Genomic DNA, 17168 nt, shown 5'->3' on the forward strand with positions numbered 1-17168 from the left:
ATAACGTGACCTCCAATTCCACTGATGAGTTCAAGTCTGTGCTTTTCATTTCTTTGTACACCTGTGCGCACGGATTAGGGGCCAGGGAGATCGTGGGAGAGGGTAAGACTAGCAATGGCCCACAGTTCAGTTGTCTTACACAAAATAGAAGAGTGCTTGTGGTGGAGAAGAACATATTCCTTTGCCACAAACCTTTAACTAAAAATGTCAGGGGGAAAAAAGAACACAAAACTTTCATTCTAATTATGTACTTAACATCAATAAATCGGGAGCAACTTAACTTCTAAAGCATGCTCATGGAATCAAGAGTCTAAGGAGCCAGTCTACTACAAAGTCAGTGGCTGGAGGAGGTGGGAATTGGGGACTGGCTTTGGGGTATCTGTATCTGGCAAGTGGACTCTCTCTGTCTCTATGTCTCTCTGTCTCTCTCTCTCTGTCTCTCTGTCTGCTTCCTGATCATCATGTGAGCTGGTTCCTTCTGCCATACTCTTCTGCCATGATGTCCTGCCTCACCTCAAGCCCTGAAGAATGGAGCTGGCCTTCTATGGACTGAGACCTTTGAAACCATTGGCCTTTAAATAAACTTTTCCTCCTCTATAATTGTTCTAATTGGGTCCTTTAGTCACAGCAGCAAAAACACTGACTAAAACTCTGTGTGTGTCAAGCAGGAGATTGCTGGTAGTGGGGATCAGACCCCAGGCCTCTTTCAGGGTTGACCTGCAGTCTACCACTGATCTATGCCCCAGTCAGAGATCTAGCATTTTTAAATGAAAACAATCCAGTTAATTTCAGAATTAGTGACTATATGTATTTCATTTTGAGCCTGATGGGCAAGGAACTGAAATGGCATGTCACAAAATGCTTAAATTAAAAATAGGTTAAGATTACATGGTTTACTCTAAACTTCAGGCATATTAATAAATGGAAGTGCATAGTTCATTAATTATTATTCATGTGTAACTATTTAGTGCATGGTTCATAGTTCTCAAAATCCAGTTCTGTAGTCTGAAAGCAGCAAGCTTGAAATTTGATATGTTAATCAAATACATCATGGAATATAGGAATGTCTAATTTTTTGCAAATAACATTCTGAAATACAGTTTTGTATCTAAAAAAGGAAGGTCTCATAATTTGGAATTATAGTCACTAATCAGGTTATTAAATTTTTAGAAGTATTCCAATAAAAACATAAAGGTCTATGTTAATATCAGAATTAGAACTTTCAAAGGGCAACTGAAAAATACTCTCAGGAGCTGCCCTGGAAAATGTTATCATTGATTTTTGTAAAGGCCAAGGAAAATCAAATGAAATCTACGTGTTGTAGGGTTCAAACAAAATGATTAAACATTGCAGTGAAGACTAAGTGGTGCTAATTAGTGATAATTGCCTTTGAGTGTTGGGAAAAAAAAGAAAACTCTAAATAAAATTGTCTTCAAAAAGAAAAGTAGGGACTTAAAAAATAAATAAAATTACCAAATTGAATTTAAAGGCACCCAGAATTGGCATAACTGTAAAAAGAATATTAATTATGATAGTGGAGGTAGTAGAGTTGCTCATTTTTACAAATGGTGAAGAAGAATTAGGCTATTAGCTGCTGAGAGGTAGAACAGCATACTACCTCATACCTGCATCTGAATACAAGGCCCACTCATTAAAGGGAGATGGATCCAATCAGTTTTGCTAAACTGAAAAGAGTTAGTTTCCTAGTAGATCTGTTTCTTTCTTTAAACCCTATTCATAGAATTATGTTGACTCTAAAATAATAAGAAAAAAAACTCACCTTTGCTGAAAGGATGAAAACCATACCCTATTATTCCAGCATCACTCTAGGACCTAGAACCAAATAATGCATATCAGAGCACGTTATTGGAAGCAAACAGTTTATTGAATGCCTACTATATGTCAACAGGAACTTAGCCTGTGCAAATTTATTCAAGGTTTATATCATAACCTACCTATAAATCTGATGATACTTAACTACATTTTACAAAAGGGTAAACTGCTGCTCAGGGATCTTAAGGTTCATCTGGCCAGCCAAAATTCAAGGCAGAGCCAAAATTCAAACCTTAAGTTCACATGATTATTACCCTAAAGCCTCTTTTCACATTTCTACCTGGCCATATCAAACAGGAGCTTTGAATTTTCTGTCTATAACTGTATCCAGGTACCTGGGAAGGTGCCTGGAACATAGCATGTTTTCCATAAACAAGTGTCCAATAACAGAAGGCCGATTCTGGTGCAGAGCCTGCTCTCTGTAGTGCCTCTGGGATTGAGGACCCCTGATGGAAGTGAGTGGCACATTCCTCGTCACTAACATTAAGCTGTGTCAGTCTTCTGGCTCAGAGGGATTTTTATTTGTTTGTTTGCCTTTCCTTGTTTGGGTATGGATCTCTAAATCGGGGGAGGCAGGATCTAGTCTTCAATGTTTTAACCACCGTACCACACTAATGAGAATTAATAGTAAAGCAATGTTTTGCAGAATTAATCAGGCCAGACTCATCATTGACGGAAAGTCTGTTGAAAATCAATAAAACTGCATTTCAGATGTCTCATTATCCCAGACTAGATTTTTATTCAAAGGCAGTATGCACAGCCTATGAAGATCTGCAAAATAGATTTTCCTCCCTTTCTAAAGAAATGAGGACAGCAGTCTGAGTAATACAAAGTCCCATAATAGGATCACTCATTTTCTATGAAATCCAAGTATGAAAGAGAAATTCTACTAGCAGCTTAAGATAAGGTCTTCTCCAAAATGGCTTAAGATTTCAAAACAAACAACCATCATTCACAGCCAGAAACCTCTACTCTGACAGCTGTGTATTTGGAAGCTTTTTTGTTGTAGTCTATTTGGATTGTTCTCAAATAAAATGGCTTTAGGTAGAATAGAGAGATAAAATCTGTGAGAAAAATCAGGCGTCTCTCTTGTCATTGAAGATCAGGGTGTAGCTAAAGCAGCAATAGTAGGTCAGGGACTTGGGTCTGTTTCATTGACTGCTGTTTCCTTAGTGTCTAAACAGGATCTGACACAAAGATAATGCACAAGAAGTGGATTAGGATACAGAAATCGTCCTAATAAGAATAACAATGATAATGATAATAATAAAAGTATTTCAGAGAGGAAGTACTAGGAATGCTGTCCCCAGCAGTAGGAGATATACTGAAACATTTTAAAAATATCTCTTAGGTGGGAAAAAATAGGCATAATTCAGCTCAGGAGAGTGGAGAAATTACTTGAAATATTGGGTTCCCCCCAAATAAGTGTATTTGGAATTTATAAACACAAGGAGATGTAGGAAGATTACTTTATGGAAGCTTACTTAAAGTTGAACAATATATTGTACTATCAGAAGCTTAAGTTCAGTGAAAATTAAGAATGAGATATGGATACTTATCATCACTGTTATTCAACATTGTTTTGTAATGAATAATAAAAAATAATTGATAACAATATTGGAAAAGAAAAGGAAATGTGTTTCCTTTTATTGATAATTATATGCCAGTGTGCTTAACAAACAAGCAAACAAAAACGGCAAACTCTCTAGAAATTGGGTAAATATTTATTAGAATAGCAATAATTTGTTTTAAATAGGATCGAAAATAATCTTATTACCAAAAATGTGTAATGCAACTTCTAAGAATGTTTAACAAGAAAGGTACTCAACCTCTCTAAAAAAACAGAATAAACACTTATACAAAGACATCCACAAATAGACATATCAATAAGTGTAGATTTACTTGTTTCACACGACATATAAGCTTGATTAAATTGCAATGTGAATTGCAAGTAAATTACAATGAGAATTCAGAAGCATGAACATTTAAAAGGAACCAATACAGTTTTGAGAAAAATGCATGCTTATGTATATGTTGATAATGATTCTAACTTCCTCAAGAATCAAAAATATCAAATCTAGAATATTAAAACAGTATTTTTTTTTTTTCTTTTTCTTGCTTCACACTTCATTGTGAGGCTTGGCTCTTTTTATTTGCCTGTTTCAACTATTTTATTATTTTATTTTAATTTCTAAGGATGAATTTATTGAATATTCACTCTATCTCAGTCACTTGCATTTGCTTATTTAATTTTCACAACACTGCATTTATCCCCATTTCACTAATGAGAAAACTGAGGAAATGGGAGGTTCAGTGAATAAAAGGTGGAATTAGTATGTAGATACTCAGGTTATCTGACTAAAGAGCAGACCAAATACTCTTTTAACTCTCTTAGATTTTAAGTATATTTCACAATTAAAAGAATTTATAACATAAATCTTCCTTGGCCAATGAACCTGACATAGATAAGTCATATAATTCCAACTGGTCGTATATGTAATGTACTTTTACTTTTCATTCTATTTTGTTGTATTTAAGGTAGCAAACATAAAGAGTATGTGACTCAGTCAGGGGAGCTGAGGTTTCTAGCCCTAGCTCTGCCACTAACAAGCTCTGTGACCTTGGAAAGTCACCTCACCTCCATGATTCTCATTTTACATCTAAAAAATAATGTGAGGTGAATGAGAAGAGTTCCAAAGTCCATGTATTGTTACAATCACGTGGCTCTCTAATGGGGGAATAGTCCGTGAAGCCTGTCTGACTCCAAAGCCAACACAAGTTGGTTCTTACTTATTTTTATAACACTTCTGTTTATAAAAATACAAGAGAATGCCCTGTCCTTCACCCCACCTTTCTCACTCCTCGAATGTGAAGGATGTTGAACTATGGAGGGACCTCCAGAGACAGGACAAAAACTAGCTTCTTACTGTGACACGTGGTACAAACTCAGTTTGGGAGTCCCTTGTGCAGTGAGCACAGGTTCTTATTTATAGCAAGTAGGTCCATCTGGGCTTAAACTTAGTAATCTTATTTTAAATGTAAGGGACTACTAAAATAATACACACTACATCCATATAAAATGGTATATTTAATAGAAAATTGTTTCAATAAGTAGAGAAATCTAAAATCAATACATAAATTTGGGAACTTTTTAATATTAAGCATAATTTTTTAAAAATTCTCTATTAAAATTTCCTGGTGCTCCTTTAAAGGACATTTAGGACATATTTTAGGAATATGTTTTTGGTGATCAAGTAATAAGTATGATTGATTCTGATCATCTTTTAGCAATCGAGTATTATGATATGCTTTTTAAAAATGACATTTCCTGTGTGGTTTGGCACTGTGACATGGCAATTCAGCCAAATAAAGACTCTAAAATTAATTTGACTTTCTCCTGTATGGCTTATCTACTGGGTACACTTAAGGAGCTATAAAAGGTTTAACTTAAAAAAAATTTTTTTTACATGTACAGTGTCAAATCGTAAATGTTATTTAAACATGTGTAATACTCAATTGCTAAAAGATAAGAATCAATCATACTTAAATCTATTACTTGATCACCAAAAACATATTCCTAAAATATGTCATAAATGTCATAAAGAATTCCAGGAAATCTTAATAGAGATTTTTTTTTTTTTTTTTTCAGTACTGGGGATCGAACTCAGCTGTGCTTGCAAGGCAAGCACTCTACCAGCTGAGCTATCTCCCCAGCCCTTAATAGAGAAATTTTTAAAAATTATGCTTAATTTACAATTTGTAAAAAAAAAAAAACTGTAATGTTGCTTAAAAGATACACATACACTTATATATTTTTTCTAATTTGTATATTATTGGTCAATAGGCTACTTTTAATTATCATTTATTAATCTTGTTATTAGATAAATCTTTGATGATTTAAAAAGTAGGAATTATTTCCTGGCATTATTTTAAAATAATTGTGTAAAGAACATATTACATACACAAAATGGCATATTTTGAATTTAATATAAATGAGTATTTCTTATATTTCTGTTTATATTAGCTCCTTCATATGTTAAATTACGTCTTAACAGTTACTTATTATTTTTTCATTTTTTTTAACTCTACATTAATCATAGGGTGATCCTAAAGCATTTGAGAAAGAGCAGGCAGTACTAAATCGAAATGATGTCCAACACTGCTCTCTACTGGCAAAAACGCGAGTCATAAAACTATTCAACCTTTAAATTAAAAAAAAAAAAAAGTCCACTTTAAGTAATATTTGCAAATGAGAGTAGTCTCAAACTTGGACTCTCAAACTTTCCACGTTTGTGAAATACCTATGGTGGGCATAATGCAATACAGAAAGAATGGAAGAAATGAATATGAACATCATTGCAGTCATTAGTTTAAAAGAGGAGTCTTTATTTCAATTAATTGAAAATAGTTATGAGAATTTAGAAAATATTAATCAAATATAACATTAATATCATTGTAATTTAAGAGGAGAGTAAATGTAGATATTTTGTGTATGAGAGCAAATATGATGGCATTTTTATACTTATCATTTCAACAGATTGCACCCGTAAAGTGCCTAATTCGAGTACACCTGCCTAGACAATAGTGTTCCATCTGAGCAGAGAGAGGTATGAGTTGCAGTACTTGAACAGAATATGAAATCGGATCTACAGATCCGATATAGATCAGATATTTGTTCTGTATTCATCAAAGTCTTTATATAATATTTTAAAAAGGCATTTTAAATTTTGTAAAGTTGGAGGAAAATACATGCCATGTTGTCATAAATTTCAATATAGTTAAAGAATACCCCAAACATTTTGAGGAAAATAATGCTATCATCTTACCCTTTTAGTCTGTTATTCTAAATGTGTCTCTGATATTTTATGTCTTTCGTATCCATCCATATTGTTTGGTGGTCATATCCAATATTTTAACCTCAACCCTTTACTCCTCAACTAGGAGCTGAAGTTCAGTATGTATAGACACATTGTATATGTGTAGACACAGACACATACTATAGATAGACATATATAAGCATAATAATGCCAGATAAATAAATGAATAAATAATATTAGTAACAGAAGACGTCTTATTTGCCTTCTTAAGTTTGCCTAATGCTGTCGTTGACTGGTTCCATTGGCAGTACCATTGGCAATCCCACCAGCAGTGACACATTGTAATTTTATTTGCTGGATCTGGCAACTCTAATTCGCAGTATCAATGATTTCACCTTCCTAATCGCCCGGAGTACCGCTCTTGCCCTGAGTACTGCTCTTATTCCCCTTGCAGCAGCATTCTCTCCTGTCTCACCTGAGCCTGGCAGCTCCAGGGGGTCCACGATTTTTTGTGCCCTGCTCCGTCTCTCAGCCTTCCATTGAGATCTCAGTGGGTTCCCCTAACCCTCATAAGTCATCCCCAAATCTCAGGGTTGGATGCATAGTTCCTGGGTCTGCGTCTTTAATTGACATGGCAGAAGCATTTCAACGTCAATAGGCTTGAGTTTGTGTTTCACTTTTTCTTTGTTTTAGGTCTCTTTTATTAAAATAACATTTTTTACATAGGACTTTCCTAATGCTTGCTTAAATATCCATATTCTCCGCAGGGTGTGTCATTTTTGTATTATTTTTACTTCTTCCATCTAAGATATAAAGCATCTGTGATCTAGACATAAACACAGACATAGTATACACATACAAATGTTCACTAGAATGTATACTTCATGAAAACAGGATTTCTTTCCCTCAGCACTTAGTAAATGCCTGATGGTAAATACTGTGTGTGTGTTTTACTGGAGATTGATTCTCAGTCCTTTTAATTTTTCATTTTGAGACATGGTCTTCCTAAATACCCAGACTGACCTTGATCTTGTGATTCTGCTGCCTCAGCTTCTGGAGGAGCTGGGATCACAGGTGTGCAGTACCACCAAAACAGGACATAATCTTATTCTTAAGGAATAAATGAGTATGTGCAGAATTAACACAATGTTATTTGGAGGCTTAATTTATCTTTTTGTTTCATCAACGTAATCTATGTTCATTTCTCCATTTTTTTTTTTTTTTTTGTTTGTTACTGAGTTCTGGGGCATAGGAGGGCAGAATTTTGTGCCCATGCACCTATCAGTATGATTTTGTGTTTTTCCTCATAGATTTGAAACTTGGCTCAAATCACTTTTTCTTTCTCAGAATTGAAAGTCATTTTTCTTCCATGATTGCTTCCCTGAAGAATTCTGCTGTCATTTATATGTGCTGTTTCTCTCTGGAATTTTATGATCTTTATCCCCAGTGTATTGATGATGAGACTGCTTATGCTTCTGTGGGTTTTACATGACAGTGATATAACCATTCTTTAGTCTGGAATGCATAGCTTTGATTCTTGGAAAGGTAGTAATTTTCTTCCTCAGTTTTTTCCCATTCTCTTTCTCAAACTCTCTGTAATTTGATGTTGGATTTCCTGACACAAGGGTTCTCAACATTTAAGCATGCAGGAGGATCACCTGGGACACTTATTGAAACTGTTTGCTGGGTGCCTGTTCCTGAGTTCTGACTGAGTAGAATTCAGTTCCAGAATTCAGTAGATTCAAGTAGAACCAGAGTTTCTGATTAAGTAGAGACTCTGACTGTGTTCTTTTCCCCTTCCTTATCAATATCTGACGTTCATACTTTTGTTTCCTTTTCCTGGTCTGCCTTCCCCATATATCTAGCTATATCACACCCTTTCTAGCTGGCTTCTTTGACTGAGTTAGCGAGGCTTCCTCCAACCATCTAGAATGCAGGCAGCAGACTCACAGATGCTCACTCACTCTGTGCTTCCACCCCTACATCCCGCCCTCTCTTCACAGTATTTCTGGAGTACCATATCATTTACTTGTTTGTATGATCTCATTTGTTGCTCTTCTGCCCCACTAGTGTGTAAGTCCCACAGGGCAGGCATTTACTCTGATTTTTTTTTCTCTGCTATAGTCTCAACTCCCAAGATATCACTTATCAAATGATAAGCATCCAGTAATTATTTCTTGATGAATTTCTTCAACTTTATCTTCCAGTATTCTTATTATTTTTTAAATCATCTGAGGCACATTTTTAATTTCTTTGGGTTTCTTTTGTTCTTTAAATGCCTGCTCTTTTGAGTGTCTTGTTTTTTTTTTTATAATGGATGCAACACATTTATATTGATTTTTGTTTTAATAATCTTTTTTTTTTTTCTGCTTTCTCTTTGCTCCTTTCTCATTCTTTTTGTCCCTGTTTTCTTTGTTTTCCTTAGCAGTTTTCATGGGAGAGGGTTTCTCAAATATATACTTGTTGTGCTTCATCTTTAAGACTGAGCATTCAAAAGCTTCAATTGAGTGACGTGTGCTTGATCAGGGATTGTAAGGGGGTGACTGATCAGGTGACTCATCTATTCCATGTAGGAACCTCCACTGTCAGCATAGGTTGTGTTGTTCTTTCTTGGGGCCACTTCCGCTAGGGAAGAATTCTCTTCCCTGGAGACTTACAACTGGCACCTGGTATCCTAGAACTCAGGCAGAAGAAGAGAGTCAGGTGACCCACACAACATATGCCCTTTTGCTTAGCATGGTAAGCACCTCCCCTTCAGCTCTCAGCCATGCCTAGCATCAGGCAGTCTGCAGTTCCCCTGGCCTGTTTTAGTTGACACCTCTTCTGTTGGAGATAAGGTGGCTAGATTCCTGGCTGTGGCATGATTCATTTTACCTCCACCCCCAACTATCCAGGCACTATACTGAATGGAAACGATGAAACTCAGTCTGCTTTGTACAAGCCTTCAATAGCGCTTAGGACAGTCTTTCAGTGATTTGTGGGTTTGTGTCTGAGGTGGTATGTTTGGAAATGTAAGCATTTAAACCTTTTTTTCCCAGAATTAGACCCCAAAGCAAAGATTTAGGTGCCTGTGATTTGTGAAGGGAGTGCTCTGGTGAAATCAATACAGAATCAGAAAAGCAGAGTAGTCCTGGGCAGGAGAGCATGGAAGAGTATGCTTCAGGCAAAGCTCACACATCCAGAGTCCCAGGAAAGCTCTGCATCACACCTTACACCTCAAGGCAAAGGAGGGCGGCTTTCTACACCCAACTAAGGCAGACATTGCCTAAAGAATGTAACGATATGGGAAGGGGGCGGAGGCAGTGCAAAAATCTCCCAGGTTCTTCTTGCTGTCAGTACTGGCAAGGCGACTTCTTTGCCTAACAGAATGCTTGGAAGGGCTTGAGCGTGAGCCAGTGCTAGCAAAGCCCAGGCAAGCTGAAGAATGGGTCTATGAGCTGATAAAACTGATCCCAGGAAAGCTGAGCGGCCACAACTGTGTCCATTAAACCTTTGTGTCTTCCCCAACCATCATTAAATAAAGAAATGGTAATTCTTCATAATTGTAAAACATCATGGTTTACAATGTGTTTCCTTCTCCTATTGTGGTTGCTCTGTGGAATTATTTTATAAAGAGAGAAGTCTATTATTATCTGTATTTCTTGGAAGAGTCATAAGACAGAAATTAAGTAATTTTATAATATCTTCAAATTCTGAGCCTAGGGCTCATTGTAGTACTGATATGTCACATTTAAGTTTTATAAATATTTTATATAGAAATGGGATACATGTAATTGTTCAAAAGAGTAAGAATCATTATGTCTTTTATAATTTAAAATATGCAAAAAATATAAAGGGTAGACTTTTTTGCAACTTTAAAATTAATTTTATAAGAAAAAGTTGGGTCAAGTAACAAGGCCTATCTTAAGATGTCTTTTAGTTTAATTCTACCATCATTCAAGGATTCTATCACTGTTTATTTCTTAGTTGATTTAATTAAAGCCAATGTGAAAGAAACATTAAAATTTCCTAGAGCACTGTTAGAGGTGGATTTATTTAGAATATTCTTGGGGTTCTTCCATGTGATCCTATTCGCATATAATACTTACTGACTCTTAACATTTCTGCCAAAGTATGTATCTTTTCCCCAAAATATTGCCAGTTACTCTTATAGTATGATACTGATACTTCAGTTTCTTTCTTCTTTGGTACAGACATCACTTATCCTTAAAGAATATGCTTTTGCTGAGTGTTGTGTACACTTGTAATTCCACCTACTTGAGAGGCTGAGGCAGGAGGATGGCAAATTTGAGAACAGCCTCAGCAAGTTAGTAAGATCCTATCTCAAAATAAATAATAAAAAGGTTTGAGGATTTAGCTATTTTCTGCTAGAGGGGATCTGGGTTTAATTCCCAGTATCACAAAAAAAAAAAAAAAAAAAAAAAAAAAGAGTAATATGCTTTGCCTCCCTGTTCCTGCTAATACTAGACCACCCACAACTGAATCTCAGTGCTTTGATCAATTCAGAGAAGACTCTACCCCATGGATTTACTCCAAATTAAATAACTCCTCTTGTGTTATATCCTGCTCTGTTACTTGAATCCTTTATCCTTGCTGGATGATCTAAAATAGTGGTTTTCAAAGCTGGTGGCTCATTAAAGTCACCTCAGGAGCTGGGAAATATACGGATGTCCTGACTGTGCCCTGGACCAAATGAATCAGACTCGTAGGCATTGATAATAAGTTTAGATCTCTTCCTGTGAATCCATCTTGAAGACAAAGTTGAAAACACTGATGTAAACAGAGGAAATGAACAGACTCACTGGTGAAAGGAATAACTTTGGCTGTTTCCCATGTCTTATAGACAGGTTTTCAATTCCTTTCATGGTGAGAATTTCCATTTATTTTGATCTTTTATATATGCCTGGTCAGCCAACAACTTTAGGTCACAGTGCCTGACTTATCTTACCTAAACCCCAGTAACAATTGTTTGGTAGAATTTGAACGTATTAGAGAAAGAAACTTTGTACCTTATAGAATCTGAGAAGTAGGCCTTCACTTTACCTCAGGGCAACTGAGGTTAGGTTCTCAGGAACAGCAGTCATCTGTATTTTCAATTTACCCTTTTTATCTACTTTCTACTACCCTCATAATCTGTTCACTCATTTCTAATTCTGCTCAACAGATTTCAGTCCAAGGCGTTAACTGCAATATTATTAGATAGATAACTCCCTCATGCTGCCCTAAGTTTCTGGGGTTTTTTGTTTAAGAAGTCTGCACATATGCTTTTTAATTTGCTTCCTGGGTAACACAGGAAGTCCATTTCAAAAAAAAACCGAGACTCTTAATGAATTTGTTATTTTTTCAAGAGTGGAGGGAAGAATGAGATACCATGGCTTCACTGTATCATTCCCTTTCACACTGGAAACGAACACATGAAATCACATCCCCTAAATCACCTACTAGCAATCTGGTGCTCATGTGTGAGCGGTGGTGAATCCGTGACGACCTTGGTGTTATAATTGGTAGTGTGTGACAAGAAGGAAACCAGTCTTTGGGAAATTATATATATTTTCATGAATTTAATTATTATGTGTAATTTTATAGAAATATTTTTCACAATAAAACTTCCATATTTCAATTCTCATTGAAGTTAGGCATTTTATGATGTTGGACTCTATTTAGGAGGAACTATGTCTCCCCAGGGTAGAGAATTTATCAAAATGTGATAATTATTGTGAAATGTTTTCTTTTTTGGGGGATTAGTTAAGTTTAACCAAACACCCTTAGTGACTGCCTTCAGGGTCATTTTGAAACAGTTAAATTATAGATCATGTGTGTTTTTTTAAAGTCCAGACTAGATATACTGAAAGGTATATATTGGATTTTGAAAACTTTTTTTTCTTTTAAATACTACATGCTGTATGAGTTATATGGTTGGAAAACAAGTGAAAATGTTGTAAAATTATAAATTGAAATATAGTATCAAAGTTTAGCTATAGTAACAAATAAAACATTGATGTGCTTTGAATTTTTAGATAATTTTTAATTGTTAATATTTACTAAATTTTTAATTGTTGAGATCAACTTTATTTCTTTTCCCCAATGATACATTTGCTTTCATTCTAGTAAAAAGTCTGAAAATAAAATATGTAAGAAATGGGTTTTTTAAAGTCTAAATAATAGGATTTGTAAATGATCAAGTGTTATATTTATGTTTCTATATATTTTAAACAGAGTAGAAATTAATGGTTCTTCTACTAATTAGGACTTAAGTTTGCATATTATGAAACCGTTCAGTTGTGTAGTGCTGTAGTTGACATTGACCTGGTGGTAAATGACATGGAATAGCCCGTGTTCTCACAAATGACCATTTTCAGTTTCTTGGCAGCACCGAAGTGGAGCAGCCGAAAGGAACAGAGGTTGTGAGAGATGCTGTGAGGAAACTAAAGGTAGGGAAACTCCTTTGAATAAATGCCTCGTGTGTGTACCTGTCATGTCATCGCAGATTGATGGAAATGAAAACAGAAAGCTTTGTGGCAGGAATAGCTTCTCCCTGGTAAAAAAAAATGAGCTATTGAATAAATACCATCAGATCAAGGAGACATTTTTAAATAATAAATATGTACACACATTTATTTTTCCTTATATGGCACAATGTATTTTGTAAGATATAATTTCTCATAATTGCTAAAACATTTAATGACAATATTTCATAAGCATCGACATTCAGGAACTTGACTTCACTTTGCTTGAACAATGCCTTCACTCAAAAACTGGCAATAATATAGCAATCCATATCCACCAGTTGGCAATATGCATTTAAAGTTGATTGCAAAGCAGGATTTTGTAGGGACCCTGTGTATTATGCAAATGCAAGAGATTAGGCCAGGCCCACGAGCAGCCATAGAGGAACTGGTTGAGAATTAGAGGGTAGAGGAGGACTTGAATAAGGGCTCCACAGACTCGACATCAACAAATTTTCTGAGAAAATATAAGCAAAAGCATACATTCATAATCAACTAGCTTCCTGAGAAAATGGAAGTAACTCCACATATTCATAATTGATGTTCTCTAAAACAGTCTTATATAAGATGTCACCCAGCAAGTTTACCTAATGACTCCTCATCTCAAAGGATATTGTTCTCACTGAGATTTTTAAATCAGAAAAACTCCTTCAACATACTTCTCATCTTTATCATGTTAAAATTACCTTCTTTCTTCACACACTTCTAATTTTTTTCTCTAATTTTATCTGATTTAGAGATCATCCAATTATTGCATTAGGAGTATCAGGTTTCTGATTGTTCTAGGCAAAATCATGACACTACAAAGTAGTATCTTGCTTTGAGACTGTCACACAAGGTATAGCTATTCAGCGGTTCAGGAAAAAATTTAAGTGGGATGCTTTGTAATATGGATGAAGAAATAGAGGGAGAGAATATTTTTGTCCACTCATTTTGAATTTAAATATTCTACCTAATTCTTTTAATTAAGCATACTAAGGATCCCAGGATCCTAGTATCACTCTCATTAGGGGGAAAATGTGGACCAGACAGACAATTTTTTTTAACTATTCCTTTGCTTGATCAGTAAGAGACTTCACTGTTTAAAGACAGGGCAACATTTAGAATAGGATTCTGTTGAAATGTTTTTGAGATATTGCAAAACTAGACATGTACCCAAGTTCTCTACAATCAAAATATTTTATAAAAGAACAAGGGTGTTAATATTTATATTTTGGGAGCTCCTTTCATCAGTCAACCCAAATCCCAAACCAAAAGAATTGAGAAAGTAACAACTAAGTCAAATGTAAACAGAGATTTGAAAACAATGCTTTCTAATCAATGACTAGTTTATTTTTGTGGGATTTTATGTGTGGTTCCTATGAAGTTTCATACTTAGTAATGTATTACATTGAAGAATGAATAGAATTTACAATGAGATAAAAATCATGTTGTGTAGTTTTAAAATGCACACCTAACTGATGGTAACTTTTGTCTCCCAAATGTCTTCAAGAACAATTATGTACTTAAGTAATCTTATCTTGGTTGATTTCAAAAAGTTTGTGTCTCAGGAAGGTCTACCAAAGGATAAAGATTCATGCACTAATGAGAATGAATAAAACAATAGCTAATTTTATTGTAATTTTAAATTTATATTTTATTTGAAGTCAGAGCTACAATGCAAACTATATCAAAAATATTTGCACTTTTTGAAAAGTTGACCCTGGTGACTTTTAAAATTTGTTGACATGTAAATGGCCAGCAGGTGGTGCTATGACTCTATGAAAAAAACTTGTTTAACTGCCTTGCATACACAACCCCATTTTAATTTCTTGCTTATTTTTGTCAAACATTTCTATCCTGATTGATTTTTAAAATCTGCTGTAGTTTATTTAGTATTTCTTTCATTTGCTACAAGAGGAACATTTTATTTATATTTACTCATTTTTCAAAAGTTTGCAATGTTAAATATACAGCCTTCTCACATTAAATAAGAATTCCAAATTTAATCTAGGCTAATCAAAACTAAGGATTTCAATAATCTATTTTACATGGTTTGTTTTGTTTCAGAAGATCTGCTTAATTTTTGTAAAATTTTAAACAATTTTTATTTAGAATTTTATATCATTTAACAGAGATTTAGATTTTGTAAGTTTTTCTTAAATGTAGTAATTTTTATAAGTATTGAAGTCTTTACTTTCAGAATCTGTATTTGTCAAAACAACATGCTTTCTATTTCTCAATCATGTAATTTCTATTTCTTAATCATGTTTTAGTCTAAGATTTAAAAACATACCAAATATTTCAAAATGTAATAACTTAAAAACCCTTTCAGCTTCTGTGTATTTAATCATGTAGTTATTGTTGCTATTGTAATGAATTTCATTTTCAATGGTGATTGATCTAGTTGTTTTGTTAATACAACTAGTATAAATGTCAGAGGGCTCATTATACTTCATAAACAATTTTTGAGGTTTACATTCGAATAAGTACTGAAATACGGATTCAAAACTTGTCAGTTTTCCTGGGAGGTAACCAGGGGGTGGCATTCCTGAGCCCCAACTTTAGAGAAGAAACCCTCACTTCAGTGGAGCTTCATTAATATTACATGAAGTTACTTCAAGGAAATATGGCCTTTGGGATTCACTGTGGAGTCCTGTTAGTCTCAGCCCAGCCGTTTCTCCAACCTCACTCTTTCTGGGCAGCATAACTGTCTTGTCTTTGCAACCAGTATTTAACTAATAAAAGGTTTAAACTTAATCATGTTATATACAAAGGTAGCTGATTTCCCCACCTGATTATTAGGAATATTTTAATAGTTTAAATATAAGAAACAACAACAGAAGTGAATAGTACCTCAGTACAATAGGCCCAAAGGAATAAATTGATTTTCTTGTCTAATAGTGTATATGTTCCATTAGTAGTATAGTTAAGATTTTACTTTTTAAAAATGTCTTTTGAGAGATAGATAGAAATTCTGTGTGACATTGAAGCTCTGGGCTCCCCTTAAATTTTCTTTAGCAGTTATACCTAGGAGTAATAGGTATTTAACAAGTACTTCTTGCATTTCAAGCAAACCTTCATAAATACTCATCATTTTATGGTGAAAAAGGTCTTGTTTTTGTTGTATCCAGATACTATCCAGAATGTGTAAACCTCACCCCTTTGACTATTTACATTAAATCATCATATTCAAGCTTTAGTGGTAGATCCTTCTATCTATCTAGCTCTACCAAGAACTGAATCCATTGAAGAAAAAATGAAAAAAAAAATGGAAAAACTATTCTTCAAGAATCAACATTAAAATCGGAAATGGGGAAAAGAATTTAATGTAAGAGCAGCATGTTTTTCAATGTCTTCTGTCACTTCCAAGCTAGAAATATTTTGGAGCACAACTAAGTCTACTAGTAAGTAAAAGGAGGAAACTCGGAAGTAAATATGTAAGCAGTAGAATATAGTAAACTTAAGTTTGAGAGACAAGGAAACAGGAAGGAGAATATTAGACTGTTTAGAATATGAGTTGAACAACTCTTAAGCATAAGAGTTTTGCAACATATTTTCATCAATCAAGTCCAATAACCAGTGTCAATCTTAATGTACATGAAGATAGAGCTCTGGATTTTATTTTTTTAATGCAGAAAGCATGCAGTAAATGAGAAGGGTTGTTGAGCGCACATCAGGAAAGGTAGGTTCTAGGTTTAGTTGCTACAAACTCATTTTACAGTCAAGCTACTTCTCTGGGACTTTTCTCATTTTTGAAATGGTAATATTGGATTGGATAATCTCATTACTTCATCTTGATATGAAGCAGAGGGAAAGATTCAGGAACCTGGGGTCAGATGCTTTATGTTTTATCATCTCTCATTCTCCCCTTCCCTTCCCTCTCTGCCTTTCTTCCTGCTCACCCCTCCAGCATGTGTGTGTGTGTGTGTGTGTGTGTGTGTGTGTGTGTGTGTGCGCGCGCGCGCTTCTACCATCAGCCCCTGCTTGCCTGTGTCCTTCCTTTCTTCCATTCTTCTTTTTTTGCCTTCTC

The 17168-nt window shown here is 34.8% G+C and overlaps 1 protein-coding gene across 1 annotated transcript in view; it reads left to right on the forward strand.

The window, feature by feature from the left end:
• Window positions 1-9794: 9794 nt before the first annotated feature.
• LOC306655767 (PTB domain-containing engulfment adapter protein 1-like) overlaps window positions 9795-17168 on the forward strand; it is a gene marked incomplete at its 5' end in the record, with an annotated part of 56628 nt that continues 49254 nt past the window's right edge. Inside the window, 2 exons of the mRNA XM_079130384.1 lie at window positions 9795-9924; window positions 12981-13081. Coding sequence (XP_078986510.1) covers window positions 9795-9924; window positions 12981-13081 — 231 coding nt within the window. The remainder of the gene's footprint in view (window positions 9925-12980; window positions 13082-17168) is intronic.

This window comes from Sciurus vulgaris (genome assembly GCF_902686455.1).
Source record: "Sciurus vulgaris genome assembly, chromosome: 3".
Classification (NCBI taxonomy): domain Eukaryota; kingdom Metazoa; phylum Chordata; class Mammalia; order Rodentia; family Sciuridae; genus Sciurus; species Sciurus vulgaris.